This window comes from Hemicordylus capensis, chromosome 1 (genome assembly GCF_027244095.1).
Source record: "Hemicordylus capensis ecotype Gifberg chromosome 1, rHemCap1.1.pri, whole genome shotgun sequence".
Taxonomy (NCBI): domain Eukaryota; kingdom Metazoa; phylum Chordata; class Lepidosauria; order Squamata; family Cordylidae; genus Hemicordylus; species Hemicordylus capensis.
Window position 1 is genome coordinate 230,603,722 of NC_069657.1, and position 18,776 is coordinate 230,622,497.

Below are 18,776 nucleotides of genomic sequence, written 5' to 3' on the forward strand. Positions count from 1 at the left end.
TGTAGAAAGAAAGTCAGTGCATGTAAGTCTCCTGAAATCCTGAATGTTTTCTATTTTAGATCACACACCCAAATTGTATGCTAAGTAGATCTGGCTTAGCAGACAAGAAAGATTTTATCAGAAGTACATTTCATGGCCTTGTTCTTCTAACTATCTTTTGTGCTCAAATGCTATAGAAATACACATTATGCTCTACTTCTCCTGACACTTACGAAAAACCTGACATTCTGGTACCTATATTACCTCACCTCCCCCACCACACACAGGGCAAACAGCAGATTGTGAGGATATGTTTTGGAAAGTGGCAAGCGGGGAATGGTTAAATATCCCCTTCCCTAACCATTACTCTGAACAAATTGACTCCCTCCTTGGCATCTCCAAGATAGGGCTGAGAGAGATTCCTGCCTGCAGCCTTGGAGAGGCCACTTCCAGTCTGTGAAGACAATACTGAGCTAGACGGTCTGACTCAGTATATGTATATAAACTGTGTATATAATATATAGAAAAGTTACACACCATAGATTATCATATTGCCAAAAAACCATAGTATCTAAAAAATTGCCATACAAACAAATTTCTTACACATCTGTGATAATTTTCACAATGGACAATTTTATGGACATACTGACAATGAAAAAGCACACAATGGCAAAGAAAGAGTCCCAAGAGTGTAGCTGAAGAGTCAGAAGGTGATCAAAAGTTCCATTAGATGTATAATGAATCAAATGTTTCCTGTAGTGTATCACAGGATCAGTTCTTCTATTTACTCACTCTTGCTACTGCTCCAAAAGAACTATTCTATAAATTCGTTGTATTTATATATCTGATTGGATAATGAATACTTAATTGTTAATTAATAGAAATGTGTAAGGCTGAGAGAACTTGAAGAGTAGAGGGTTCACAACGAATAACAGCAAGAATGGATCTTTTGGAGCGGTAGCAAGACTAATTCCATTATACATCTAAGGTGTGTAACTTTTCTATAGATTATATACACAGTTTATATACATGTCTCTATGTATATGGTTTCTTTCCTTCTTCATCATCTGTGTGTCCGCCTCATTTTTCTTTCTGATTCAGTATATGGCAGCTTCCTATGATCCTGTGTTCCATTGACTTGGTTTTATATAGTTTGACCCTAAGCCTTCTTTTCTCCCAGAGTTCTCTCCACACTTCATAGCTTTAGAGATAGATGCAATTTAACCTCTTGCTGTTTCATTCTTGCCAAAAGAAGGGCTGTGCTGTTGGGATTCTATAAAATCTGAATGTTCCTGGAAATAAGTTTCTGTTTTAAGTCAGAAACCTGGCATGTGGGATTAAAATGAGGACTTGGACTGAGTTGTCAGCAATATGCACATGACACTCAGCCCTATCTCTCCTTGTCACCCGATCCTAGGGAGGCGGTGGATGTCCTGAATCAGGGGCTGGAGGCCATGATGGGTTGGATGTGGGCTAATAAAATGACATTGAATCCGAACAAGACGGAGGTGATGTTGGTCAGTAGGAGAGCCAATCTGGATGAGGAGATTTTACCAGTTCTGGATGGGGTTGCACCCCCCTAGAAGGAGCAAGTACTCAGCTTGGGGGTATTAGGGTTAGGGTTAGGGTTAGGGTGGACCCAGCTCTGCTTTTGGAAGCTCAGGTGGAGGCAATGGCCAGGGGTGCCTTTGCACGGCTTCGGCTAGTGTGCCAGCTGCATCCCTTTCTCAAGAAGGCAGATCTGGCCACAGTTACCCACGCCTTAGTCATGTCATGGCTGCATTACTGTAATGTGCTCTACGTGGGGCTGCCCTTGAAGAATATCCAGAAACTGCAGCTAGTGTAAAATGCGGCAGCTAGGGTTTTATCTGGAGCTGCCCAGTGGGAGCACACCACACCCATTTTTAAAGAGCTGCAGTGGCTACCAGTTTGTTTCTGGGTCCAATTCAAGGTGCAGATTTTTGTTGGAAGTGAAGGACTCTGCACTGTGTCATGTCTCAGTGACAGAGGGGGACAGACTAGTGAGTCAGAGGGCTAGAGAGGTCAAGACATTGGTCATCCCTTCTCTACTGCTCTGACACTATCCCTTTGGTATGTAGATTGCTACTCTTAGGGACTAACTTCCTGCCTGCCTGCCACTTCCTTCTTCCTCTCTTTCCTTTCTTCTCCCTTGCAACATGCAAGTTCCTCTCTCCCTGCACCATGTGTGCAGAGATGCATCCATGTGCATCCAGCTACCTAGCTAGATTAGAGATCCTATCTCTCCACCGTTCTACTACCTAGAACGGAGTTCACTAATAAATACTCCTTATATTGATTTGAAACTATGAACTTGCTCCAAGTTATTTTGCTCTCAGCATGCCTGGGCAGACTCCACTGTGTTGTGCCTCTGTGCACTCTGCAATATTAGAAGGGTATCTCTTACCAGAGAGAATTCCCAACAGTTTTGACCTTTAATGCCCTTAAAGGTTTGGGCCCGAGATACCTGAAGGACCGCCTGCTCCCAAGGGTTTCTGCCCGCTTGACGAGGTCATCTGAGGGGGCTCTGCTCCAGGTGCCGACAATGAGGGAGGCTTGGTTGTCATGCACATGCGACAGGGCCTTCTCTGTTGCTCCCCCCAGACTCTGGAATGCTCTCCCAGTGGCTATTCGCTCCTCAGTCTCCATCACAGCTTTTAGAAAGCATGTTAAAATCGTGGCTTTTTACCCAGGCTTTTATATGACTGTCTCTGCTACTGCTCTTTGTACTTTGTATTGCTTTTATGCTTGTGTTTTAAATTTTTAATCAGATTTGTTTTATATTTTTAGCTTAATATTTTAATTGTGTCTTCTGAATTGTTTTTTATCTAATGATTCTTTAGCAATTGCCCTCTCAAATGTATCAACATTTTAAAAGTTATCCTTACCTCTTACTACCACAGTTGTTCTCAGTGGCCTTTTTCTTATAGCCTGGCTCTTTTATTATTATTACAAAAGTCTGGTTCTGCATTACAATAAGAATTACTATTCTTTGGATGGATTACTTCTTAAATTAACTTGTAGAACTACACTTTGATAGAAAACACTCAGTGTGATCCCTGAGCTTGATATCAAAGAATGTATACGAAGCAAAATACTTCAATACAACCACTTACCTCTGATATGGACATCTGTAGTTTGTTAGCAACTGTGGAAGTAAAGCAGTTGAAGTAATGATTTTTCTTTTATTCAGCTAAGTTCTGTTGCTAATATTATTGCCCCATACCCCAAGAAGACACGAGACACAAAGGTTTTGGTGTAAACAAGGGCCACAATTTTTTATTTTAAACTTCGAAGGAACTTATTAACAAGCAGGGATTGGCTCTCCACCCCTACAGTGCAGTATCTAGAGGCATGCCCCACCAGGGCATGTCTCCCCTACAGCCTAGGGTGATGCACTAGGGCTCCAGGCAGCCCCAATGCTCTAGAGCAGGAGCTGCCCATCTTAGCCAGCCTAATGCCAGGCCTCTGCCATAGCAGCCATAGCAGCTTAGCCTGACAGAGTAGATCGGTCCAGGCCAGGCCTCCCTGAGCCGTCCAACCTCTAGGGAGTTGACCTGTCCGAGCTATAGCCAAATGTTTACCTACAGGTGCTCACCGACCTCAGATGTTATTTCAAACCACACTGTACCTGCCGCAGCGGGGGTTAGCCACGCTTAACACCCTGCACCGCCCACCAACCATGCAGCACTGCCGCCAATCCCTGCTTTAAATCCCTCAAAAATAAACTCATCCCCTTGGGCAACAGGTGAACCCCATCCCTGCTAAACAGTTTGGGATCTGAGAAAACTATGACAGAATGAACTAAATACCCACTCCCCAGGGCCAAAGTAAAACGTGTCAAATGGGCATTAACATTTTGTTGAGACTGCTCAATTTTACCTGGGTTCCTGGCACCCCACCAGACTCTACGTTGGATCATATTGGATCAAATCAAAGAGCCAGCATAGTGTAGTGGTTAGAGTGCTGGACTGGGACCAGGGAGACCCAAGTCCAAATCCCCATGCAGCCATGATACTTGCTGGGTGACTCTGGGCCAGTCACTTCTCTCTCTCAGCCTAAGCTACTTCACAGGGTTGTTGTGAGGAGAAACCTAAGTATGTAGTACACCACTCTGGGCTCCTTGGAGGAAGAGTAGAATATAAATGTAATAAATAAATAAATAAATAAAATAAAAGCTTGGGGAGGCATTCCAGGACCAGAAGGAGTCCTATGGGTAATGGCCAGCCCTGACTGTGTAAAAAAGTCATTCTCCCCCGTGCACCACCAGGATATCTGATGGAGGGTTAGCTGACAGGAAGTCCTGAAGCATGGGCCAAAAACTGGGTAGTTGGGTACCAAACAGTGAGGTGCTAGCTTAAGCCCAGAGGACCATGGAATAGCAGCATAACAAAATACATGCAGGAGCTGCCACTCTGCCAGCACCTGCAAAAGGAACAGAAGGATTGCACATCCTGCGATTGCCCAGCACATGCTGGCATGCTTCCCCAAACTGAGTTGGGTGCACATCTGCAAGGAGCTGGCCAGACTGCAGGCCCCAAAGACCACAGCATGGCCACGGATCAGAGCATGCACAGGAGCCGCTGCTCTGCCAGCACCTGCCAAAGGAACAGAAGGATTTTAATGCCCAGCACCAAGCCAGGGAGTGCACATCCCAGCTTGACATGCATATTGCAGAAGTGCCTGGACTCAGCTGCCCCATATGCTTTAAATTGCAGCCGCATCAGAGCCCCTTGAAGGGGCGAGGTCAAGCTAATGCAGGGAGCAGGTTCAACCTGTTAATAAGCCCCTTGTGCAATGCCGCCATAGCTGATATGCATCAAAGGCTGGCCAATGCCAGCTTGAAAAAGCCGGCCTTTTATTTCTCATCCCTTCATAAGACACCAAGCCAGGGCTGTATGCTTCCAATATATTGGAAAGACCCTATTCCACTATATTAGAAGGACCCTTTTCGGATCCTTATACTAAATATATCCCCCAATTAATTGCTGGGCTAATACCAAACTAAGCCGTGATTCACAGAACTGCACTGTGTGGATGTGAGCCTCCCCACATGCTATGTGAGATGCAGTTTGAAGAAAGAATGCAATATCAACCGGGTCAAACCTGGGTGTAAGGCAACCCTCTATGACCATCCCAAGTTCTATGCGAACTGCCTAGGGAGTCCCCACACCGGGTGGAAAATAGCATTCATATACTAGGTCACCTGAGCTGTATGGTGTAAGCTGCCCCAGTGCACCCAGCTCCCCAAAACTCAGGGACCCTGGTGTGGGCCCCTGGCATCAGAAACCCAGGGGATCCTTGCCCAGCTGGATGCACCAGAGATGAGGCCATCCCCTTCAGTTGCCTAGGTTTAAGCGTCGGCCCTCTGCACCACAAGTAGTCCACCGTCGCTGTTGTGGGTCCAGGCTCATCTGTCTCAAAAGGCCACCCCCACCTCCGATCCAGTGTCCTGGTCCAGGTTTCTGCTACATAAATTCAGAGCATACTGCAGGGACATTGAGAGCAGAGATAGTGAGTGAGGGGCTCCCTACCATTCTATCTGACTCTACTCTATGACCTCTGATATTTCTTCAGGTATTTCCTGGTGTGTCACACCCCCTCCTTTCCTCCTAGAGAGCCGATGGAAACATATATCACTCTCTGTCTCCTTACCTGTTCCTTATGTAGTTCATTAGATTAAGATTAGACCTTTCCCATCTCAAGTGTACTCTACCGCTAAATGCTTAGGATTTCATTCTATAACGATCCCCATGTGTTTTATTTAAATCGCTGCAACAACTGAACTCTGCCAACTGCTCTGTAATTGGAATGTGTGCTCTGCCTTAGAGCTCTGCTGGATACTACTGGGGTAATATACAACCCCCAGTCAGCTAGATGCAGACCAAGATCCTGCCCTCTTTCTGATGACACTAACCCCAGTTGTAGTATTGAGCATGAACACTGTCTCCTGTGGAGACAGGCCATCCAGCCCACTACAGACTGGCTGTGCAGACTGGCTGTGCTTTGCCTTAGAGTGGCCAAGCGACTTGTCCCTATCACTCATTAACCTTCCCCTTGCATTCTATTACACATTATCCTTCGCCTTGCATTCTGAAGACTCCGAGTTATCTCTGCAGACATGACAGCCAGGCTCTGTAGAACTTGCCCCTCCTTCACAGGCCAAAGAATACCTTTTGTTTGCTGAAAAACCATTGCACTTTGGTCCCCAGCTCGCAGATTTTTGTCCTCTCAATAAGCTGAATTCCTTATAGGAACATAGGAAGCTGCCATTTACTGAGTATTGGACTATCAAGTTCAGTATTGGACTATCAAGTTCAGTATTGCCCACACAGACTGGCAGCAGCTTCCCCACAGTTGCAGTGGGAGTCTTTCTTTCTCCTATCTTGGGGATGCCTGGGAGGGAACTTGGAACCGGTATGTTCCTTCCAGAGCAGCTCCATCCCCGAAGGGGAACATCATGTAGTCTCTCACCCATATGCAACCAGGGCAGACCCTGCTCAGCTAAGGGGACCAATCATGCTTGCTACCCCAAGTGTGCCCCAATGCTGCAAGGCCTGTAATCCAGAGGCACAAAACTTTGAGGCAAGGATTGTAAAATCTTTTCCATAACTGCCTGACCTGCAGCCTCATGTGTAAATGCAAACCAGGGGATACCCTGCTTAGGCAAGGTGGCAATGCATGCCAGCTACTTCAGGGCCAGCTAAAAACTTATTTGTTTGGTCTGGCCCTCCAAGGCTCCCAAACTGCTCCCCAACATTTCCATCTGTTTTAAAATGATTTAACAGTGTGTTTATATTGTCCTAAGCCAATGCTTCAAATGATTGTTTGTTAGTTTCTTGTTCTTTTGTTGTTTTACACCACCCAGAGCCTTTGGATAAGGCAGTATAAAAATGAAACAAACAAATAAATAAAAATTACAATAAAATAAATATAGATCACAGTCCTTATAAGGTTTGGCCTGCTTTCCCTTTGCATTCTGTGTCTACCTGTGCATCAGATAATGGGTGCAACCGAGTGACAGGCACACCTAAGTCCCGTATAAGTAATTCGTACTGATTTTTAATGGGAGGTTAGTGATCCTAATGTTTTGGCCAGAGACAGACAATCCCAAATGAGGCTGGCTCCCATCCTTCTAATGTCAGTATGACTAAGACTATTAGAAACACACACGGACTAGAGTGAATATGTAGAATACAGTGAATATGTAAGAATGGGTTGTTAGTTACAATTGATTTGGTTCCCACTGTTTTCAGGGGTGGGTGGGAGACTGACAGTGAGAATAAGCTCACCAAGTTAAATGGGGCTTCCTCTTAAAGTGTGCATAGAATTGCAGTATGAGTCACAACTAAACTTAGCTGGATGGAGGTTGATGTTATTAGGCTATTTTATCATGTTGCAACGATTATAAAGAGTTTTCCCCAATTAAGTTCAAAATTATTCAGAAATTCCCCGCTAATACCTTTTTATGTAAACACATTTTGGCCTAAAAGGCAAGAATTGGGTCAGTAGTGAAAGTTCAAGAAAACGGAATTAATGAGCTGAACTATGGTAACTTTTGTATAGGAGAATCATGTGGGAAGCTTTTGTTACCATTGACTGAGCACACACCCCATGCCCACTCTCCCCCTCAGCCCCACCCATGGGGAACCGTGGCTGGGAAGCAAACTGCCGCATGAAGAGGCCCGCTATGCCATCCGTGCTCCCCGAGGAGGCTGCCCATTGAGCCCAGCCCTCCCCTGGGCTGCAAGCCCTTTGCCAAACCATGGGAGGCGTCATGGCAACCCCCCCATTTTCTCCATCCCCACCGCACTGCAGTTGCCGCCACCACCCCGCAGGGTGGGAACACGTCCTCACCGCCATGCGCCTACGAAGACAAGGCCGCAAGTTCGCACAGCCTGCCCACTCAGCCAGTTGAGCTCTGGCCTCCACGTCTGCTCTCTTTGCTTCCGATGAGCAGACTGAAGCCAAAGATGTTGCCAGCTGTTGGGCTCTGGCCCCACACAAGCAGGCCAGCCAATAGGCTTCACCTGCACCTTGTGCTTCTTGCAGGGGGACGGAGGCAAAAGAACCAAGAAGGCAGTCATCTAAAATGTAATGGATTCTGTAATGGCATTCTGTCTCTAAAGTAGTTAAATGTTGGTGTTGATGACTTATTTCCATTCAGATGTATTGTTCTCAAAATAGAAATTGCACTGCACTTCTTTACAGATTTGCTGCATCTGTATTATGCTTTGGGGAGCATCATCCATAAGTCATTGTTCACCCCATTTATTTAGCGCCAGCTATCTCAGTACTAATATATGCTTAACTGTACAGTTTTGGGATTTCCAGTTCTTAGGACACTATTATTAAACACACTACAGTCATCCCCATGACTGTTTTGGGCAGGGCTGGGGAGGAGGAGGGGAAGGCAGGGCAAAACATATGATCTCTGTTGTTCTCATGCCACATGGCCAGGGCATGAGCAATCACCAAGTAGCGAGGGAGCAGAAGAAGGCAAGCTGCAGCCTCCCAAATTCCACAACACACTGTGTGAGGAGTGCACGCACTGGGGGATTTCCCTGCCACTGGGCACTCTAGCTGCCCAGCCACACAACTAGGGACTGAGGTACAAGGGAACACATCAGTAAAAACCCAGGTAGAAAACTTGGGCTACCTGGCAGGGCAGCACCAGGATTGGGACTGATCCTGGCACTCGATATGAGCAGCCGTACCCAGGGCTGTGCAAGCCCAGGTAGGACTGCTTCTGTTCATGTCCTCACTGTTGTATTAGTGCACCAAAAATAACATATATTGTCAGGTAAAATAAACTCATACAGATGGTATGGTCTATGGTAGTCACAGAAATCATTTGGGCTTCCATTGATAAACCTGGTCCTTTAAGAGGAGTGTGATACCATATAGAAAAGACTGAAACCCTCTCCCATCAACTGAAATACCAATTAACAGTATCTCTGCCTTATTTGGATTCAGCTACAGTTTTTTATTCACTCTACTACTGACCCCAGTATGTCCATGACCAATTGATTGTGAACTTTCTGTGACTAGGAAATTTTCAAGATGGCAATTTATAGCTGCTTAATTATGGTTACAGTTAGGGGTATTCAGATGGTGAACATCTCTTTCTGACTCCCCCCCCCCGACAATTGGCCCTTCAATCCAAGAAATAATTTAAAAGTTGTACATTCTAAACATTCCTGAAAATGGCAGAGTGGGAAAAAAAGTGAGAGTTAGGAGCAGCAGTGTGGAATTAAGCATGAGCTGGAATGAGCTGCTACCTGCCTGTGGGCATCAGAAATGGCTGGCATGCCCCTCAATGCAATACCTGGGTGCACCTCTACAGTCCTATGGTGTGCAGGCAACTTCTGTTCATCTAGCTATCATGCTGCTGTTTTCTCTCACATCAGCGGATAAACAACAACAACAACAAATATTTATATACTGTTTTTCAACAAATGTTTCCAAAGCAGTTTACATAGAGAAATAATATATAAATAAGATGGATCCCTGTCCCCAAAGGGCTCACAGTCTAAAAAGAAACATAAGATAGACATCAGCAACAGTTAGGGGAGGTACTGTGCTGGGGGTAAATAGGGCCAGTTACTCTTCCCCTGCTAAATAAAGAGAATCACCACGTTAAAAAGGTACCTCTGGGCCCAGTTAGCATTAAAGCCCTTTTTGCAGAGCAAGCCCACACAAGTGAAAGAAAAAATGCTGAATCATCTCCCCCTCTGAACTTTCCAAACAAGGCTTCTCCTTAAACTTTCCTGTAATTTTTTTTTGTAGGTCCTAAAGGCTGCCCCTACCACCAGCTTATCAACATTGCTTGACCCCCCATCCCCTGGGCTTGGGTGGAGATCCCGGGGAAAACTCTCTTTCTTCTGCTATTGGAAAAGTATACAAAAACCTTCCAAGAGCAAACCTACACATAGTGGGAAAACTGATCGCCAGGGCCAGGGCAATTGTTCCAAGCCCCACACTGGCACAGGCCCTGCTCTGGGCACACTGCAGTGCAGCCTGCCTTCCTCTCTCTCCCAATCCCAGTCCCAGCCACTTATCTTTTACTGTGCACAGTTTAACAGACATTTAGCACTGACGTTACCCTTCACTAAAATACTCCTTGTCTGTGACCTATAATGTGTTTACAGGTAGATATTTGTCCAGTGACTATAGTTGTAATACAAAAAGTTGAATAGAGAAATGCCTCAATGAAGAGATATTTCCTAGAGCAGTAAGCGGGTTTGAAGCTGCTGTTGCTGTGCTGCCCATGCTAGTATGTGCTGCCCATGCTAGAATCAATCAACATGGGGATTGACCCAGAGTCATTTAGATGTCAGGAGTGATAAGTTACTGTGTATCACTCCAGTTATCAGGAATTATATCTCTTTCAAAAGTATCATGGTTGCTGGAAGAAGCAGCTTTCTGGTAACATAATTGGACTTATAGAAGTCCCATGTTACATTTTCACTCCCTTTATCCAAGTAGCTCAGAGTGGCATACATGGTTCTCTTCCCATTTTATCCCTTTGAGGTAGGCTGGGTGGGAGTAGGTCAGCCAGTTAACTTTGTAGCTGAGTGGTAATTCAAACCTGGATCTTCCCAGTCCTAGTCCAACATTCAAACCACTCCAAAAAGAAGGATTCTTTAGATTGAAATGATGGTTTCCTTTTATGAACTTTCCTTCCATTCCAATTGTTTCTCTCCTAATTCCTAGGCTATTAACACTGCCGTTAAGAGTAAAATTCCCTGTGTGGTGGTGGAAGGTTCTGGTCAGATTGCAGATGTGGTTGCAAGCTTAGTGGAGGCGGAAGGTACAGTTACTTCTTCATCTGTCAAAGAGAGACTGCTCCGATACTTGCCTCGCACTCTTTCTAGACTCACAGAAGAAGAGACTGAGAGTTGGATCAGATGGGTGAGTGTGTTACTTTAAGCCCACATAAGCCCTGCACATAAGTCTTAGAGGGCAAATAAGCTTTTATTGTTTGTGCCTTGTATCACCCTTGCTGCAATGTGATGATTGCTAGAGTTTCTGCTAGGGAGAGTTTATTAGGGGTTTAGGTGTACAACTAGAAAGGCTTTTGTCAGAACCATGCCTCAAGCAAATGAAAATGGGTTTGGGGAGAGACCTCTCTATGTGGTTGTTTCAGAACACTCACATTTTAGCACTCAACACTTCATCGTTATTAAACTTGAACAGTTAGCATTTTGAAAAATATGCATTTCCCCAAAGGATTGATTGTATTAAACTATACTGGGCAGAACTTTCAAACCTGATACTTCTGGGAAATAGATCCTTGCCTGAAACTGCTCATGGATGGATTGCTTGTATGCTCTGTTAAAGCAAAAGTGCTGGTCTGCAAAGGAAATTCAAGTCATCAAGGGTAGTGTTTCTTATATGGACATGGAGGCAAGGAGTCAATATGGCAGTTTACTGGTCACTTTGGACTGTTGTGGTTTGGTTATTCCCTTTGTTTCTGGAAGATTCATGTTTCCTGTTTAGAACATCACTGTAGATATAAACTGCCATGGAACAAATTCTAGAATAATTATACTCTAGAACTGATATAATTTATATGTTTATAGCTTTCACCACATACACTAAAGTGTCCCTTACCTTGACATGTAGGTAAAGCACGTGAAGCTTGTTCACATATTCGAGCTTTATTCCACTCGCAGAGGGAAGGAAGCTAGCACATGGAGGCTTTCCTGATCTTTCCTTCTGCAGCAGTCTCCTGTGCCCCAAAGAGCCTCTTCAGAGAGTCCAAGATCTCTCCAGAAAGTGAGATGAGGTGTGTGTGTGGGGGGGGGTGTCACTGAAAATTGGGCAGAACTCATGGAAGGTGCCTCCCGCCTATATCCAGCAATTATACTTGCAGCCCCCCACATCCCATCCCACCCCCTTCTGGATGGTTCCCTAACTCTCAGGAGAGGCATCTCCATTGGCAAGCTGCCCAAAGGATTCGTGGGTGCCTGCATTTGTTTCATCTCAAGATGTTTGTTCTCTTGAAAGTGGTAGGAAAAACTGAGGGCATGGAACATTTCAATATTCTGTTTTTAGAATGGCATGAACTCCCAATTAAGTTATCATTTAGTGTGGGGGAAATGGCTTTCTCACTTAATGACCCAGTGCTTCATCAGGATGTCTCTCTTTTGGTCCATTACCTGATCAGTGTAATCATCTAGAGGGCAGCAATAGTTTGTCAGAAATGTTTCTCAGTGCTGCTAATGATGCTCTTACATTTTGTACTTACCATGTTTTGTTACTATGGATTTTTAAAAGCCCTGTTACATTTTGTTCCTTCATGATTATTTTCTAGGCATTCAATACATACCCATCAAAAATATTTACTTTAACCTCATTGGTTCCCATTTCCAATTTTGTTGTATTCCTGGCATTGGTAACATTGTGGGGAAAGGCAGGAAGGTGTGTCATCCACAGAGGCTATGGATCCATCAGTGTGTTATCCATAGAGGCTATGCCCTGCATTTTGCATTTTAAATGCATTTGCAGTAAATATGTTTTAGGAAGTTGGAATACATGCTCACTTTTAGGCAGTTCTGTGTTGATCTATAGCATTATCGGTCTTAGCAGAAAAAGGAACAAAGTGATGCTACACTATATAGGAGTAGGAGCTACACCCAGGTCCTTTTTTAATGGGTCGGGGGGGAAGGCAATTGCCCTGGACCTCATAGATGGAGGGTCCCAGGGCAGTAAAACTGATTTGTTAAAATATAATCCCAGGATTAAGAATTATTTCAGTGTTTGGGGGTATTCCCCACACACTGGCTAATAGCCCCCACAAACACTGGCTATAGCCAGCCATGCACTCAAGAGGGAGATGGGCTTGCTGACCCCACAGCACTCACCATCATGTGGACACTCCTATTGATGGTGGGGAAAACTCAGTGCATCTTAAATATCATCGCTGCTGTGATGAACTCCCATCATTCCCAATGGGAGGTGGGTCACAGTTGCTCCTATACAGTGTTTAGGATGCACAGAGTTTCCCTTGTCATCTGCAGGAGTGTCCATGTGATGGTGAGTCCCACAGAGCCAGCAAGCCCACATCTCTCTTGGGTGCACAGCTTGCTGTGTGATTTTGCACACCCCTACAGCTACTCCATTTACTGGGCCATTAACTTCAGTGAACAATGGTAGTCTGGATGTTTGACCTGAAAATGTAATCAACATACAGTATGACCCTATGCTATAAGCCATTGCCTTCTCCTAGCTTGCCTGATGGTTCTAATATGGGAACTGTGTAGACTTCTGAATGGAGCAGCTGGTGGGAGAAATCTGAGAGTATGGGACAAGGGTTGGAGTTGTCTGTCTTTCTCCTTGTGAATGGCTTGGTGCCTCTGAAGGTTTGGCAACTGAATCAACTTTCCATCCTAATGCTTTTTCTGCACCAGAAAAAATGTCAGATCCAATCCAACATGATCCAATCCGACATGAAAATTGTCAGAATTGGAATTAGGGCCCTTTAAAGTTCTCTGATAGTCAGATCACATCAGATTTTCAGTTGGAATCTCCAATTTAGGACAGATAAGGGATCAATGTTAAACCTTTATCTCTTACCTTTTATTAAAACAATTGTGTGTTTTTTTAAAAAAACACCTCTCAAATTACTGGGCAGAAAGTTCTCAAATTTCTCATGAGGTTGTTCTCATGACCAGATGGGGGTGGGCTGGTGGGCTGTAGGGGTGTGCAAAAATTGTTCACTGTTCACCTCGAACCGGGTCAGTTCAGTGGCTCAATCGTGAGCCATACTTCAGTCCACAATCGAACCAAACCAAGCCTTGTTCAGGTGAACTAGTTCAGCAGTGAACGGATGGTTGGGTGCGGGGGGTGAGAGAAGTAGAAACGTTCTTACCTGGCCAGTGAGGCTGCTGGCACTGTTGCTCTCCCCACTAGTGTGAATGCACAGAGACCAGAACCATGCCACTGCCGTTAGGGCGACTTTGTAAACAAGGCATCACTCATACATGGGGCTGTGCCATAGGGGTGTGCACAAAAACACCTGGACCGGTTTGGTTCAAATTTGAACTGGACCCAAACTGGACTGGGCCAGTTTGGTTTTGCTGCCCATCGAACTGCCCTCCCAGTTTGCTGCCCTCCCAGGTGGTGGGGGGTCTGCAGAGGTCCCTCCTCCCCCTGCCAGACATCTTTTTTGTAAAAATCATGTCTTCGGCCCTTTCCAGGCCAATTTCCTGATGTGATGGCGATTTTGGAGGTTACTGCTCCTGCGCAGTGGGACCCCACATGGCCTGGGACCTGGCCATGCAGAATCCCACTGCGCAGGTGCATCAGCCTCCAAAATGGCAACCACGCCAGGGAATAGGCCCAGAAAGGGCCAAAGATGCCCAAACCAGGCAATTTTTACAAAAAGGAAGGTCTGCAAGGGGAGAGGAAACCGCTACAGACCCACCACCACTTCAGAGAAGCTCCCTCTGGAGAGGGTAATATAAAAAGGGGGGGATTATGAAAAGGATTGACGAACCCCCGAACTGGGGGTGCGTGTTTCAGTCCGGGGTTGAGCTGAACTGGGGGTGGTTTGGTTCAACCCCAAACCTTCAAACTGAAGTGTTCTATATCTAACCGGTTCAGATTCGAACCTGTTTGCACACCCCTACTGTGTTCGGGGGGGCGCAGCAGCTGTGCTGGCCAGGTAAGAACCTTACTACCTCTCTTGCCACCCCCGTCCAACTGCCCCTTAGCATTTTCAGCAGGATGCATACTCTTTTACTTGTAAAGGAGAATTGCTACCAGATTCCCCTTTACAAGTATTAGCCACCTGAACTGCCGAACCAGTTTGGTGAAATTGACTGGCCAGTTGGTTAGATTGAACTGGTTTGGCAGCATGTGGTTCAGCTCGAATTCTATTTTAATTCAAGCCGAACCACAATTTTTGGTTTGCACACACCCCTAGTGGGCTGGAGGGAAGACAAGATCTTACCTTCCTGCTCCTAGACAAGTAGAGCCTCCTTTTGGCTCTGCAGGTGCACCCACACTAACGCCACACAGGTAGTCCAACCAGAGCTAAAATCAGGAGCTGGGGCCTCCAGCTATTCCACAATACACTGTGGAGAGGCAGTACAGCAACAGCTCTCCTCTGCCTGGCCCCACTTACTCTATGGTTAACATGGCTTCCTGGGAACAGATTAAAAAGTACTGGTGGACAACCCAAGCAAAAGCTATAACAGCCTCCATTTTCATCCTACCTCACTTTTAACTTCTATAGTGAGTCTGGTCTATCCAGGTTTGGAATTGCTGGGTTGGGAGGACTGCCCCAGACAACCACAGGTCAACCACTGCCCCAGACAACCACAGGTTGTCCTACTCAGGCTCATGGCATTACTACAAAATTATAGCACAAAGTATTTGAATTTTTAAGGAAAATGGTCCACCCATTGATTTTTAAAGAATATTTTAAGGGTTTAAAATGTTTTAAAAGTGCCATAACTGCTAACTGCATAACTGCTTTGTTTCATGGCAAAAAGTTACAAGAAGTTCAGAAATTGAAGCCCCCCACCCTGAACATCAAGCATGCCTTATTTGGAGGAAATTGCTTCTTGCCTTCATATGAAAGGAGTGGTATCCCACTTTTGGCATATGTTATAATTCCAGAGTGAAATTCACATTCACATCTTCAAAAGGACACTGTCAAGTTTCATATAGCTAGACTGCCCTTGATCCTGTCCTAATCTAGTAAAAAAATTGCATTGAAATACTAGGATTAAGATGTGAAATTTCGCATGGTGGTAATACATGGCCATATTATTCAGTACGTGTGGTTTTAAGGGTACTGGTCCACCAATAGATTTTAAATGAATTTTTCATATAGTGTGGATAAGTAAAACTGGTAATCTGAGTAATCTGATAAACTATCTTTGTCCCGCCTCAGAAGCACTGTAATTGGAAGACAAGACTCAGACCATCTGACGCATTGCAAACTGCCAGCTTGATCTGTCACTCTAAAACATTCCTCCCCTCCCCCAGCTAGGGATGTGCAAACAGGTTTTAATTCAGACCAAACAGAGCATTGCATTGGCAATGCCAGTCCGAGTTCGAACTGATTGAGCCAGGTTTGGTTCAAGGTGGTTTGAAGGTTCTAGAGGCCATTTTAAATGTTGTCTTCCATTTTGTGTGACTTGTGTTGCTTGATTTCATTGGCGGAGCTCTAGCTTCCCTGATTGGCCTCTCTGGTAGGCTCTGCACTGTGCCAATCCTTGAGAACTGGCACCCTATTGGCTGGTGGGGGGGAGGTGTGGGCTCTCAATCTCCTATTCCAATCTCCTATTCCCTTCTGCCTGTTTTCCCCATCCCCCCCCCCGCTTTAAACCTGATTGGCTCTGTGTGTGTTTGTTCTCTGCTGCTGGTTCCCCCCAACCGAGTGTGTGAGTGAGTGTCTCTCTCTCCCCCCTGGGCCAGGGGTCTAGGCCCTTTGGCCAGAGGCCTCTCTTTGAACCATTTCAGTAACCTCACAGGCACGACCCACCCCACACTGTTTTGGCTTCTGTGGCTGGCTTCTGCTTTTAAACCTGTTGGCTGAGTTTATAATCAGTTCAGCAGCCACTGCCAATTGTTATCATTTGGTGGGGGGGGGGGGTGTTCCTTGTTTTCTGGAGCAGAATCTTTTCTTTGTTAACCCTTTTCTTGCTGTGCTTAGCACACCACCTGCTCCAGAGTCCAGCAGCACCTCTCTCCCCTTCCATTCCCTTCCCCCTCAACCCCTTCCACATCCCCACAACTATTTTTTCCACATCAGCCTTTTTATTTATTTAATCAATGTTTATTTTAATTGGCAGCACTAATGTGCCTTGTGTGTCTGTGACTAGCACTGACAAGGGCATTGCGAGAGCTTCCGTTAAGCAGGGCATGCTGCCAGTCAAGAAGCGACCTGGTCAAGTGGACTCATGTCTCTTCACCTGCATCATAGGAGAGATGATGGCCACTGATGACCAGCCTTTTCAGGTGGTTGAGAACTCTGGCTTCCACTGGATACTCCAGCTGCTAGCTCCCGACTACACCATCCCCTTAAAGACCATGTTCAGCCAGAACATGGTCCCCTCTCTGTACAGGCAGTGCAGGGAGCTCGTGTCAGCCATGCTGCATGCAGTAACAGCTGGCTCCAGTGTGCATTTCACCACTGATCTGTGGAACAGTGTGAGTGGGATGCACGGTGCTTTCATGGCCCTGACTGCCCACTGGTGGGGTCCGGAGAGAGGGGACCTCCGGTGCTGCTTCTGGCTCCAGCGCATCTCATACCGCATTTTGGCACAGGTGGGAGATGGTATTGATGAAGGGAAATTCCACTATCCCCTTTCACCTTGTTGTGTCACCTACTTAAGTCCTAAAGGTCACAAGTTTCTTCACTCTGCTGTTATAGGGCCCCTTTTCCTAGAAACAATACTCTGCCCCACCTGACTAGAGATAAGCACCTGTTGACCATACCTTGCCCTGCCTGACTAGGGATAAGCACAGCTAAAGCTGATTGGTGTATTATTGCTGTTTTCTGCCTTGTAATTGGTTCACCTTGTCTAAAAATGGCTAAGCTTTATTCTGCTTGTACAAGTATGATTGGTGTATACCATGAAACTTTGGCCTCTGATAGGCCCTGTTCTCATCTTATAGTCTGTAAATAGTATAAAAGACTAGTGCCAAAAGCCTGAGTGTTTGCTCTTGGAAGAGAGACACCTGGCATATTGTGATCAATAAAAGCTTGAACCTGATGGATGGTGATGGCCTCTGTTCATTAAATGAACCCAGAATTCCCAGAATTTCTCCATCAGTACTGATAGCCAAAATGTGTAGGTCTGGCTCATGGACTAATGGAAATTAAGATCTAGGAGGAAGTGGCTGGAAACATTATTATTAGACAAATTGACTTTGAATAACAGACTTCAACAAATATTGCAGTTTTGATGCAATCATTGCTAGCTCTGTGTTGATTATTTTACTGGGCTTTGGAAAAAATGAAGCAATCATTCTGGTCTTTGTATGAGATCTTGAAATCATACCCAGAGTGTACTATGTAATATACACATTAAAAAGTACCCTTTTCCAGCCAAATATCCATGTGGTTTAAATAATGTCAAAAGTAGTGCAGCAGCTGGTGGTAGCGCAAAGTGACAGTGGCTTCTCTTCTCACCTGACTCCCCCCAGGTTCTCTGCCATCGTGCTCTCTGTGTGCGTAGTCAGTCTGGTGAGTGACAGACCATGGGACACAGAGCCTGGGGGTGCCTAGAGAAAAGAGAAGCCACTGTCATTTTGCACTATCACCACCACACTCCTTTTGACATTATTTAAACCACATGGATATTGGACTGGGAAAGGTTACTTTTTCATGTTTATATAACTTAGTATATAACGTTTCTCCCAAATTTATTTGAATAGTTTGCATCTTTTTCTGCAGAAGCATAATTTTTGTGCATAAGCAAAGGCTAATAGAGTGAAACTTTATCCAGTACAAGTCCTAGCATAATCTCTAATTAGATAGAAGTGGAAAAATTATTTGGAATTTTTTAGTAGCTTATTGGAAACTGATGACAACTACTTATATTTGTTCATAGCTAGGTTTTCATCATGGTGTGCTTAGCTTACTACCTGGTTAAGTTGTCTGAAAGGCTGATATATTTAAGGTACTGTTAATTATCTTAGCTGTTACTTTCTTATTGAGACTTATGTACCTTAATTCTAACAATCTTCAAGAAAAGTAGAGCTAAGAGACTGAAATGCAAGGTAAGATATCCCCAGGTCAAATTTCTCCACTTTAT

General features: G+C 45.1%; 1 protein-coding gene across 15 annotated transcripts in view; it reads left to right on the top strand.

The window, feature by feature from the left end:
• Positions 1-18,776, top strand: part of LOC128340317 (transient receptor potential cation channel subfamily M member 8-like) — a 151,867-nt gene that overhangs the window by 43,971 nt on the left and 89,120 nt on the right. For 13 of the 15 annotated variants that reach the window (XR_008313592.1, XR_008313591.1, XR_008313590.1 and 10 more), the window contains one exon: positions 10,714-10,911. Coding sequence is in view for 10 of the 15 variants with exons in the window: in XM_053285293.1 (XP_053141268.1) it covers positions 10,714-10,911 (198 nt within the window). In the remaining 5 variants the exon portion in view is untranslated. Of the gene's footprint in view, positions 1-860; positions 968-10,713; positions 10,912-11,625; positions 11,789-18,776 lie in introns of those variants that run through there. The other 2 variants (XR_008313593.1, XR_008313594.1) reach the window with 2 other exon arrangements.